Here is an 11,855-nt window from a genome sequence, read left to right as displayed (position 1 = left end):
GATGCTGCTGCTGCTTTTATTTGTGCCTCTGACTGGGTTTTCCCAGCCACTCTGGCGAAGGAGAAATGCTTGATGATGAAGGAGAGATGCCTTATTTTTCTGAAATTAATATGTACCTTCTCATCTACTGAATCTGAGACTTTGAGAATTTTGTCTTAGATTAAAAGTGATTAAAATATTGTAGATATTTGTTAGCATGTAACTGAGCTGTGTTGCAAAGGCCATATGCAGAAGGAATCCTATTGCATTACCTGTAGTTACAATGAAAGAGATTTGGTGTTTGTGGACACGTGTGTGTGTGTGTTGTCGTTTAGTCGTGTCCGCCTCTTCGTGACCCCCTGGACCAGAGCACGCCAGGCCCTCCTGTCTTCCACTGCCTTCCTCATGTCTGTAGCTTCAAGAACACTGGCCAACCATCTCGCCCTCTGTCGTCCCCTTCTCCTTCTGCCCTCCATCTTTCCCCACATCAGGGTCTTTTCCAGGGAGTCTTCTCTCCTCATGAGGTGGCCAAAGTCTTGGAGCCTCAGCTTCACGATCTGTCCTTCCAGGGAGCACTCAGGGCTGATTTCCTTCAGAATGGAGAGGTTGGATCTTCTTGCAGTCCATGGGACTCTCAAGAGTCTCCTCCAGCACCAGAATTCAAAAGCATCCATTCTTCGGCGATCAGCCTTCTTGATGGTGTGACCACACATATCCCCGTGCATTTATAATGGCATTTAATCCCCCCCCCGTAGCACCATCCACAGCGCCCTCGCCCTTCACGAATCTGTCCTCTTTTAAAGCCACCCAGACTCTCGTGGCAGGGAGTTCCCCAGTTTAACGACGCGCCTCCATGAATAGCGACTGTCCTTTGTCTTTTACAACGATGTTTTTGAAACCTTGAAGACCGACAACATTTGGCAGCAAGAAGCGGAAATTCCAGGACCGCCTTTCCCAAACTTGGCCCTCCAGCTGCTGTTGGACTACAACTCCCATCATCCCTCGCTAGCAGGACCAGCGGCCAGGCATGATGGGAAACCACAGCTGGCGACCCCGCCACGTGCCGCGCCAGCCCGCCTCCCCCCCGCGGCCAAATGGTACGGCCCGACGCGCAGGGGCTGGTTTGTGGGCGCGTCGTCATAGCAACTCCAGTCGGCGGCCCGCGGGGTTGGGCGGGGCGAGCAGCCAGCCAATGGGGATTCAGTATCCGAGCGACTGGCCCGGCCCGTGAGGAGGCGCATGCGCTCTTTGCTTCGCCGGCACCTTGGCCCCGTTCGGCCGCCCGCCTCCCTTCTCTCCCCTCAGGGAGAAGCGCCCCGAGAGAGACGGGAAGTCTCGCGAGAGGAGGAGAGACGGAGAGGGGGAAAGAAAGGAGCGTGGCGCGGGACCGGAAGTGGGACTGCCCCGCCCCCTGGCGGGCCTTTCCGGTTCCGGGTGAGCGGCGGCGGCGGAGCCCCGGCGGCGGGTGAGGCGGGCGAGGCGAGGCGGGCCGGGAGGGGGGCGGGCGCCGGGCCGGCGGGGCATTTCCCCCGGGGACGGGAGTCCCGCTTCTCCCCGCCCCGTCGGACCCGCCGGCCTTAGAGGAGGAAGGCTGGGAAGCAGCCGCGGGGCGGGGCGGCGGGTTGCGCTGGATGACCTCTGGGGGCCCCTTCCCCCTCTCCAGGCCCCGAGGTCCCCGGGCCTCCTTGGGCACGTGGCCCCGAGGGCGGGGTCGGGGGGGCTGCCCTTTCCTTTCCCCCCCCCTGCCCAGGAGCCTGGTGAGCTCAGCCCATGTCACAAACCCCGCTCTCCGGCCCCGCCAGGCCAATCCCGGGGGCGCAGTGGGGCTGAGCCGGGTAGGTGGGGGGGAAGGGAGGAGGGCGTCTCCTTGCTCCCCCAGCAGCCCCACCCCCTGGCCAGGCCGCCCCCCGGGGAGGCTGGGAGGGAGGGTCTCTGCCCTGGGACCCCGGCCATCCTGCTCCCTCCTGCCATCTGCCTGGAACCCGGAAGGGACCCCCAAAGGTCATCAAGTACCATCTCCACAGCGGGGCCGCACCCCAGGAGTGTGAGCAGGGAAGCCTTGCCCACTGGACTGGGGAATACGTTTCCAGTTGCTGCCTGGCCGCTCAGGATGTTGCAGTTGCAGGGGGAGGAGGAGCCTTCACAGTGGGCGCCAGGCAGGGGGAGGCTGGCACAGGGTGGCATTACACTTCCTGGGTGGGGGGGGGTGATGGAGGCCACCTTCACAGGAACGGGAACCAGGGAGGCTGCCTTGTATCAAGCCAGAGCAGCTGCTTATTTTTCTGCGCTGACGGGCAGCAGGGGCTCTCCAGGGTTTCAGACAGGAGTCCTTTTTCCCAGCCCTACCTGGAGGTGACACCTAGGATTGAACCTCAGATATTCTGCATCTGAAGCAGGGGCTCTGCCCACCGAGCAGATAAAATGAGAACAGCTGAAAACATTGGGGGGTAATTAAAAAACACTTAAATATTAAAAGAATTCAACTTTTTATGGCAAGATTCCGGTCCTTGTGGCTCTGGACTGAGTTAACTAGGACCCCTGAGTAGCTCTGCAGTTTGGCTTCCAGTAACCTCCGGACCAAACATCCTGAACATAAGTCAGCGTGGCTTAGAACTTTGTGAATCCTCCCCCCAAATACTGGAAATTCACCCTGTCCCTCCCCTCCTCTCTCCCCAGCCTTGTTAGCATGTGGACATGTCCAGCATCGCGCCCCTCGCGGCCTCTCTAGAGCAGTGCCCGCTTGCTGGCCTCTCCTCCTCGTGGTCCCGGTTCGTCCATGGAGGAGGGCACCATGTCGGATCTCCTTCTCAACCTGGACACGTCCCTCCCTGCGCAGCCCAAGAAGGTCTCTGAGGGGAACCAGAAGCACCAACGGTTCATCAAGCGCCGGCAGTTCCTGGAGCGGAAAGGCTTCCTGAAGCAGAAGCAGCTCCCCGGGCAAGCCCCACTGCCGCGACGGGATGCCTCTCAGAAACACGGCGGGGCAGACTGTGAGCGGGACAGAAAGAGGCCGAAAATGGACAGGAAGGGGGCGTCCACCGGGCAGGACAGGAAGCCTCTGCGGGAGGACAGCTCGGCCCGCAGGACCAAGACATTCCCCAAGGAGAAGGCCGTCCGCGGGGCTAAGGACTCTGGGTCCCAGGGAGGCAATGCCTCTGGGGGTGCCACAGCCTCGGGCAAAGCAGGGAGCACTGCGGGGGGTGGTTCCTCTGCGAGGCACAATGGGGCGCAGGCCAATGGGGCCGCGGGCGAGATCCGGAGGGTGGCCCTGCTGAGCGAGTTTGAGAGCGGGCTGTCCCCGGTGCTGCTGCCGCCCAAGCCCAGCAAGGTGGTGGCCATTGACTGTGAGATGGTGGGCACGGGCCCCGGCGGGCGCGTCAGTGACTTGGCGCGTTGCAGCGTGGTCAGCTACCACGGCGACGTGATGTACGACAAGTACGTGCGGCCCCTCAGCCCCATCACCAACTACCGGACACGCTGGAGTGGCATTCAGAGGCACCACATGAAGAACGCCGTCCCCTTCAAGGTGGCCCAGAAGGAGGTGAGTGAGGGGGGAGCCTTTAGGGATCCCCCTGCCCCACACAAGGTTTTCCATGTTTTCATTAAAACCAAGGCAGTCTGTATTTTTATTCTGGCATCTGGTTGAAGCATTTGGCCTAGCAGCTCTTACTCTCTTCTTATGGAACCTCAAGGTCCAGAGGCAGTCTATCTGGATTCCTAGGTTCTATGGAGTATTTGGCCACAGTGACAACAGGATGCTGGACTAAGGAAGGAGCCCTTTGGCCTCATCCTGTTGCAGGGCTCTTTTATATCCTCTTATGGGTGAAGTAAGGGACGCGGGTGGCGCTGTGGGTTAAACCACTGAGCCTAGGACTTGCTGATCAGAAGGTCGGCGATTTGAATCCCCGTGACAGGGTGAGCTCCCGTTGCTCAGTCCTTGCTCCTGCCAACCTAGCAGTTAGAAAGCACATCAAAGTGCAAGTAAATAAATAGGTACCACTGTGGCGGGAAGGTAAACTGTGTTTCCGTGCGCTGCTCTGCTTCGCCAGAAGCGGCTTAAGTCATGCTGACCACCAGCTCCTTTGGCCAATAAAGTGAGATGAGTGCCGCAACCCCAGAGTTGGTGGGTCAGACTGCAGCTACAATGTCTTTGTGGGTCTGCATCCTGCTGTGCTTGACTGGCTACAGCAGGCTTCCTCAAACTCTTCCCTCCAGAAGTTTATGACCTACAACGCCCATGACCCCAGCTAGCAGGACCAGTGGTCAGGGATGATGGGAATTGTAGTCTCAAAACATCTGGAGGGCCAAGTTTGAGGAAGCCTGGGCTACAGGTTGAGTCTTGAGCTATTGAGCGCTGACTGATGACATCCCTCCCCCTCCCTGCCTTTCAGATCCTCAAGGTCCTCTCTGGGAAGATAGTTGTGGGCCACGCCATCCACAATGACTTCAAAGCCCTCAAGTATTTCCATCCCAAGTCGCTGACCAGGGACACCTCGAAGAACCCTCTGCTCAACCGCAAGGCCGGCTTCCCGGAGAACGAGCAGGCCTCCCTGAAGCGCCTCACCAAGCAGCTCCTCCACAGGGACATCCAGGTAACACTCCCTGCCTTGTCCGTCTGCTCTCCCCCCCTATCTGGCTCAGTGTTGCCTACACTGGCTGGCAGCCAGCTCTTTGGAGAAAGGCCCAATGACAGTGTCTTGGCAGACTTCCTTTTCAAGAGTCCCTCCTCTTGGGTGGCTGTAGTTGTTGTTATTATTTATTAAATGCATTGCTTGATTTTTCTTGCCAAAGGCAATTCAGTTGACACAAGATAATATCACCAAGGCAACTATCAGTAAACAAACCATAAACGTCCAAAAAAATGGCAAAAGTAGTTTCTTTCCCAAATAGGTTTTATCATAAATAATAGCAAATGCGGTAAATAAAGAGTTGACTTGAAAGTGGTTCACTTGTTGGAGGAAGTCCTCTTTCCTGATGGAAACATGCAGATAGGGAAAGATACACCCCTGCTTTAAGTTGTTTCCGTACTCTCTTTTCTTGTAGGGTACATTATTTACTACAAAAGCTCTGTGACTTTGTTACTGTGTTTGCAGTTGCTCAAGATACATCCGGTTTTGGGGGGAAACTACTTTTGCCATTTTAATGGATTGACGTTTAGAGTTTGTTCACAGATAGTTGCCTTGGTGATATTATCTTGTGTTGATTGCAGTAGTCATTGTATCACCACCCTGTTCATTGTTTTAAAGGAAATTCAAAGCAGCGTGCAACCAAGTAAACAAGCAAAACCCCACATAGATCCATTACAAAAAAACACCTCATTAAAACAGATTTTAAAACACCCCCCCACCCTAAAAGGCCAGACAGAGGAAAAAGGCCTGGTTAAAAAGGAAAGCTTTCACCAGGCACTTAAAGATACAGTACTGTATATAATGAAGGTGCCAAGTGAGCCTCCCTGGGGAGAGCATACCATGAACTGGGAGATACCACAGAAAAGGCCCTGCTGTTGTGTTGCCACCCTCCAGACATTGAGGAGGCTCTCAAAGAAGGGCCTCAGATGACAATTGCAGGGTCCAGGTCAGTTCATATGCATCAAAAAGTTCACACCATTGTTTCCTTGAGCCTGGAGAGAAAAAGGTTGCGGACAATGACCAGGAGGAGCTTTTCCAAATCTGTTTGTGCCATCTGTCCGTGCAGTTTTTAGACCCGCCCCTCCCCCCCCCCGACACAGCAGGAGCAGGAGTAGTCCCTGTAGCTCCCTCCAGGCGGCTGCCACACTACAGTTCCCATCACCCCTGCCCATTGGGCCGTGGTGGTACCAGGGCTGGTGGGAGACGGAGTCTGGCAGCATCTGGAGGGCCACTGAGGAGCAGAGTCCCCTGGCCTTGGAGGAGATCCGGCATTGGATTTAATATTGAACTCTGAGCAGCTCACAGTAGCAGCAGAAAAGAACAGCAAATACTGCAGTTGCTGTAAGCTCAAAACACAGTAGCGTATAAATAAAGCAGGCAACCAGAGCAAATCATTTGAAACAATGCAATTCTATAAATTTATAGTGAGCTGCAGTATAAAGGTAAAGGGACCCCTGACCGTTAGGTCCAGTCACGGACGACTCTGGGATTGCGGCGCTCATCTCGCTTTACTGGCCGAGGGAGCCGGCGTACAGCTTCCGGGTCCTGTGGCCAGCAGGACAGAGCAGCTTCTGGCGAACCAGAGCAGCACACAGAAACGCCGTTTACCTTCCCACCAGAGCAGTACCTATTTATCTACTTGCACTTTGATGTGCTTTCGAACTGCTAGGTTGGCAGGAGCAGGGGCCGAGCAATGGGAGCTCACCCCGTCGTGGGGATTCAAACCCCGACCTTCTGATCGGCAAGTCGTAGGCTCTGTGGTTTAACCCACAGCACCACCCGCGTCCCTATTCTGCAGTATAAAAGGGACCATTTTGAGTGACTCCAGAGCCAAGCTGCTGTGCACCTCTCTCTCTCTTGATCTGGGCACCTTTTCCTAGTATCATAGAATTGTAGAGTTGGAAGGAACCCACAGGGGTCATCTAGCCCAACCCCCCGTAATGCTAGCATCCCTGACCAGGGGCCACCCAGCCCCTGCTTTGAGACCGCCAAGGAAGGAGAGCCCACCCCCTTCCGAGGAGGCTCTTAGCCACAGGAACTCTTTTTCTGTAACTTGAATCCCTCTGTCTTCCATGGGGCGGCCCTTGAGGTATTTGAAGAGGGCTTTGTGGGGGGAGGGGGCGTCCTCTCGCTTTGTGAGGGGTCAGAGAGACGTGACCCCTGCCCTCATCTTCCTCCTTCCTTCCTTCTTTCCTTACCCCCCCCCCCAGGTGGGGAACAAAGGCCACTCCTCAGTGGAAGACGCCCGGGCCACCATGGAACTGTACAAGGCGGTGGAGGACGAGTGGGAGAGGCAACTGGCCACCTCTCCTCAGGACTGACCCCCAACTCCAGTCGCCACCAAGCCTTGAACCCGGAGTCGCTGGGGGAAGCTGACACTCCCCTCCCCGCCCCCCCCCAGCTGTTTGGAGGAGGATGTTGACGGGTCCATGGGGCAGAGGGAGAGGAGGGCCGGCAGAGTGAAGGAACTGACTGGGGGCGGGGGGGGGGGAAGGAGGCAAGTGTGTCCATTACATCGCTTCCATCTGACGGCAGCCTTGGCGTGTTCCTCCCCTTCCTCTCTGTAACGGTGCTGAGCCTCCTTCCCTCTCGGCTTGAACCTCAGAGGGAGGGGGGCTTTCAACATGGTGCTATCCACTCCCCAGGCCCCGGTGGCTGTGGGGTTTGTGTGCTGTTGGAGTTGAGCGCCAACCAGGCCAAGGTGCCCATCCTGTTGCCTCGGCCGGTGGATCTTTGGTGACCCCCCTCCCCGCCTCTGCGGTGGCGCAGGGAGACTGGCTTCCTGCCCCCACCCTCTTAAAAGGGCGGGGGGGCACTCAGTTCCCTAGCTTGACTTCTGTGGGTCTCCCCTCTCCCTTGCCAGGTGATGGGAGCCCCCCCCCATGCGCTTGGTGATCTTGAGCTCCCCTCTGCCGCCTCCTCCTTGGCCCCACCCCCTCCCTCGGGGGTCAAGGAAGCCCCCCTGTGTGGACGGTGACCCCCTTGGGTTCTTGTTGGCGGGGGATGTCTATCTCTCCCTTCCTCTTCCCACTTTCTCCACATCATTCATAATCTCTCATTATTCTCCTTAACTCTCTTTCCTGCTCTCCACCAGCAGGTCCCCGGGTGGGTTGCACCAATGAGAAACACAAAAGAGTTTGCAATCCCAGGAACACACCCTGCCCCTCCCCACTTTGGCCCCCTAAACTTAGAAGACGAAAACCCCCGGAACATTTACGCAGGAGGAGCAGGTGCCTTCTGCCTTGTGGTCTCTTCCTGGTGGAGATGTGGGGCTGGGGGAAGGAATACAGTTGTACCTCGGGTTACAGACACTCCAGGTTACAGATTCCACTAATCCAGAAATAGTACCTTGGGTTAAGAACTTTGCTTCAGGATGAGAACAGAAATCGTGCAGCGGCAGCAGGAGGCCCCATTAGCTAAAGTGGGACCTCAAGTTAAGAACAGTTTCAGGTTAAGAACGGACCTCCAGAATGAATTAAGTTCTTAATCCGTGGTACCACTGTATCTCTGTTCCCCTTGAGGGGAGGGGGGGTGTTGCACAGGCGCGCACACTCTGCACCTGCGAATGCCCCCCAGAGAGAGTGGAGGCCCCGTGGGTGTTGGCCCATAGCGCCCCCTGCAAAGCATCCCCTTCTCAGCTCAGCAGGCGTTGGGATCCTGGCTGGGACATCCTCAAGGTCAGGATGGGTAGGATCCTGCCCAGATGAGCTTTGCCTGTTCTGTCTGGGCCCCCCTGGACTGCAGCTCCCATCAGCCGCAGCATCAGAGGCTTCTTGTGGCCCCAGGCTCTGAAGGACCCCGGGGTGGCCAAGGGCTGGTCTAGGGCGCAGGGCTCTCTGCAAAGGGCAGGCCTCCCTCCCCTTTTGATGTGCAGAGGCTCCTCTTTCCCCCTTCCTTCCTTCCTTCCTCTTAATACCTCCAGCTGCACAATCCGAATGAATGGAGCATTCCTGGAGCACAAAGTTCCCATCCTTGAAGAAGCCACAATGGTAAACACTGGGCACATTTTCTCATTCTGATGCTGAAAATCCCCTGGAACACTGTGACCCCCCCTTGCCCCCCTGCGTCCCAAAAGTGGCTCCATCGCTGTCTCTTGGCCAGTGAGTGTCTCATTCTGTCACTCTCTGTCTTCTCTCTGGTGCTGTTTCCCACCAAGTGACCATGGAGCCAGAAGGTCACCTTGCTGTTGTGACGCAACGTGTGTTTGTGTGTGTGTCTTTCGCGGAAGAAGAGGGAGCCCCGAAGCACATTGCTTTTAATGAGATACCGAAAAGGTCTTACGGTTTGTTTCCCCATCTCTCCCCGTTTGCTTCCCCCCACTGATAAAAAAAGAACAACTTTCCAAAGGTCCTTCTCTCTTGCCTTTGGCGCACGCAGCCTCTGTCCCTCCCGGGGTTTGGGTATCTGTGCCCCTTCCACCTGGGCTCTTGGGGACTCGCCACAAAGGGGTGTTTGCAATCTACCAAGTGGGCCTCCATGGAACTCCTAATTTATTTTAAACAAACTTCATTGAACATTTTAAAAACTGTTGCCAAACGTATTGTGTTTTCCCCACGGAAATCTTTGATGCGGATCCTTTGCAGCAGTCTCAGAAAGATTCCTCTCGAGCAGTTTTAAAGCGAGCATCTTTTTAAAACAAAGACAAAAATGGAAGAATAATTTTTAAAAACCACCCGCGCAGGAAATAGATTTCCTACATAGAAGCCCACACACACTCTGCAAAAAAAAACCTTTCTTATTCCATTTGTGTTAATGCTGGTAATTATGAACAGGCGTGTCTTCTGTCTGTGCTTGGGATTGTTTTGTCTTTTTCTAAAAAAGTAAAATATTTCACTTACTGGCTGTCTTGAGACCTGTGTCGTTGCGTAGGCATGGCAGGGGGTAGGGGCCTGATCCGAAGAGCCGCTGTATCTGAAGATCATGAAAAGAGCTCTGCAGCTGGATCAGGCCAAAGGGGACCTGCCCATTATGGGAAGTCCACACAATGGACCCGAGTGCGAGAGCAGCGCTCTCCCTGCCTTTTCCAGCGACTGCCTCTGACATTGGAGGCAGGACATAACCCACCAAGGTGAGTAGCCTTCAATAGCCCCCTCCTCCTCCGTGAATTTGTCCAACCCTCTTCTAAGGTTGGGGGCTATCACTGCCTCCTGTGGCAGGGAGTTCCACAGTTTGTGGAAAGAAGTCCTTTCTTTTCTCTGTCCTGAATCTTCACAAGGTTCAGTGTGGTGAGAGAGGGAGGAAAACCTTTCTCCCTGCATTCTCCATGTCGTCCTTACATGGCATCATACCACCTGAAGGATTGCCACACAAAGCATCATCATTGTTTTATTGAACTTTGGCTTGTTGGTTTTCCACTTCCTCAGATCTTGGGAGCTCCCAGGGGGCCCTGAGGAGGAGGTGGTGGGTGGGTGGCAGTCTCTGCGGGACCCTCTCCCTGGACACCCAACCCCAAGCAGCCCCTTACGTATCTCATGCCAGAGACCTGCATCTTGAACCATCGAGTCCCAAGGTGCTCCACGACAACTAGTGATGCAGATGGCAGCCATGAAAAGAGCCTGCGAGTCCCTCCAGGGCTGGGCCTCCAATCCTTCTGGCCAGAGGAGTGAAAATCTCCCTGGAGAGATTGAACCTGCTCACACAGAGGGATCAGCTTCCCTGGAGTGCAGAGGCAAAAGGGAAAGGTTCTTTGCAAGGCCTCTGGCCGTCCACCTCCCTGCATTTCCACTGCCCCCTTTTATCCAGAACCACAAGGACTAGAACCCTGCTTTGTTTTTGGCGGAGGGGCTGCCGCCCTGCTCAGCCAGCAGTGGCTGTGGCTCTTGCACCCTGAGGGGTGTGCGTTGTGGCTTTGGCGGTTGTTGCAGACCTGGTGCCTTCTTTGCCACCAGGGGAAGCTGCAGGACCAGCCTCAGTTGCCTCGTTCTGCAGGCCAAGTGGGGATCCTCTGCATCAAAGGCAAGGCTGGTTGCTGTGGCCTCCATGGGCGAGAAGGGGAGTGTGTGTGTGTGAAAGAGATGCAGGCACAGCTTCCAAGTGAGCCTGGAGCTGGGGCTGACTTCAAAACAAAGCCCACCTCTCCATTCAGTTGGGGAAGGGGGGGGGGAATGTGCTGTGGCCCACCAGGGCTGGGAGAGACGAAAGCTTTTAAAGGTGAAATATGGCCTCTGTCTTGGGATTGAGGGTGAGAGCCCAGCCAGTGGGCCTCTTGTGATGAATCTGTCGCTCGGGGCTCGTTCGGATTTGCTCTTTGTGTGGCCTCCCCACCTCCTCTCTCTTTCTTCCTTTAAAAATACTTCTCGCCTGTCTTAATGCAAATCAGAGAAGGAGAGGAGGAGGAGCCAGTTTCTAAGAACATCAGCAGAACCTGGCTGCTGGATCAGGCCAGTGGCCAGCATCCTGTCACAGGGGCCAGATGCCCCCAAGAACCTAGGGGTGGAGATAGACTGCCTCTGGACCTGGAGGTTCTCTAAGAACAAGAGAAAAGCCTGCCTGTTGGGTTGGCCAAATAGCCCATCAGCCCAGCATCCTCTCCTCACAGGGGCCAACCAGATGCCTGTGGGACTTGAGCGCAAAGGCAACTCTCCCCTCCTGTGGTTTTCAGAAACTTATTCAGAAAGATTGCCGCCTCCCACGGTGCAGGCAAGTCGCCTTCGATGGCCCTCTCCATGAATTCTTCCTAATCCACTTGGGTCCCAAAATTTCAGTTTCCTCATCCTTTTAAATCCGGGGGTGTCTTTTGCTGCGCTTGCCCCGGTGTGGAGTGTTTATACCATTTAGCTATTTATAACTTTGTCATAACACGAAGCTCTCCCCTCTGTTTGCTTTTGCTCGGCTCTCTGCGTTTCGATAATTAAGGAATGGCCGTCGGAGGAATGGGCCCGGTTGTATTTTCTTCCACTGCCTCCCTTTATACATAAATAACCTGTCAGTTCTGACAGGGCTGCTCTGGCCCAGGGACCAGCTGCAACCCCCACCCTCTCGCTCCCAGGCTCGCCAAGACGGGCCCCGATTCTGAAGGAGCCTGGGGCAAACTTCGAGAGAGGAGGGTCGAGCAATGCCCCTACACACAGGGATGAAGAAATGGGTCCACGGCAGTTAAGCTGTGTCTGTCGGTCTGTCTATCTATCTATCTATCTATCTATCTATCTATCTATCTATCTATCTATCTGGCTTGACTGCACAGGGAAGCCTGTTGTCTTTGTTCACTGGAGGAAAGACCAAAGCTCAGTGGTAGAGCACCTGCTTGGC

General features: G+C 55.4%; 1 protein-coding gene across 3 annotated transcripts; it reads left to right on the top strand.

Annotated features, from left to right (window-relative positions):
- Nucleotides 1-1,245: 1,245 nt before the first annotated feature.
- ISG20L2 (interferon stimulated exonuclease gene 20 like 2) lies at nt 1,246-9,444 on the top strand. Of its 3 annotated transcripts, none has more exons than XM_081891817.1 (4): nt 1,246-1,444; nt 2,656-3,520; nt 4,371-4,571; nt 6,818-9,444. In XM_081891817.1, exons 2-4 carry the CDS (start codon nt 2,756-2,758, stop codon nt 6,926-6,928), a joined length of 1,077 nt encoding a protein of 358 aa, XP_081747943.1. In that variant the 5' UTR covers nt 1,246-1,444; nt 2,656-2,755; the 3' UTR covers nt 6,929-9,444. The 3 variants fall into 3 exon arrangements, with proteins under 3 accessions (XP_081747943.1, XP_081747944.1, XP_081747945.1); XM_081891818.1 differs by lacking the exon at nt 1,246-1,444 and adding an exon at nt 1,727-1,814; XM_081891819.1 differs by lacking the exon at nt 1,246-1,444 and adding an exon at nt 1,950-1,980.
- Nucleotides 9,445-11,855: the final 2,411 nt, after the last annotated feature.

Source organism: Podarcis melisellensis, assembly GCF_964234715.1.
Source record: "Podarcis melisellensis genome assembly, chromosome: 16".
Classification (NCBI taxonomy): Eukaryota; Metazoa; Chordata; class Lepidosauria; order Squamata; family Lacertidae; genus Podarcis; species Podarcis melisellensis.
Note: the sequence above shows the minus strand (reverse complement) of the source record. Positions and strands in the feature narration are given on the sequence as shown.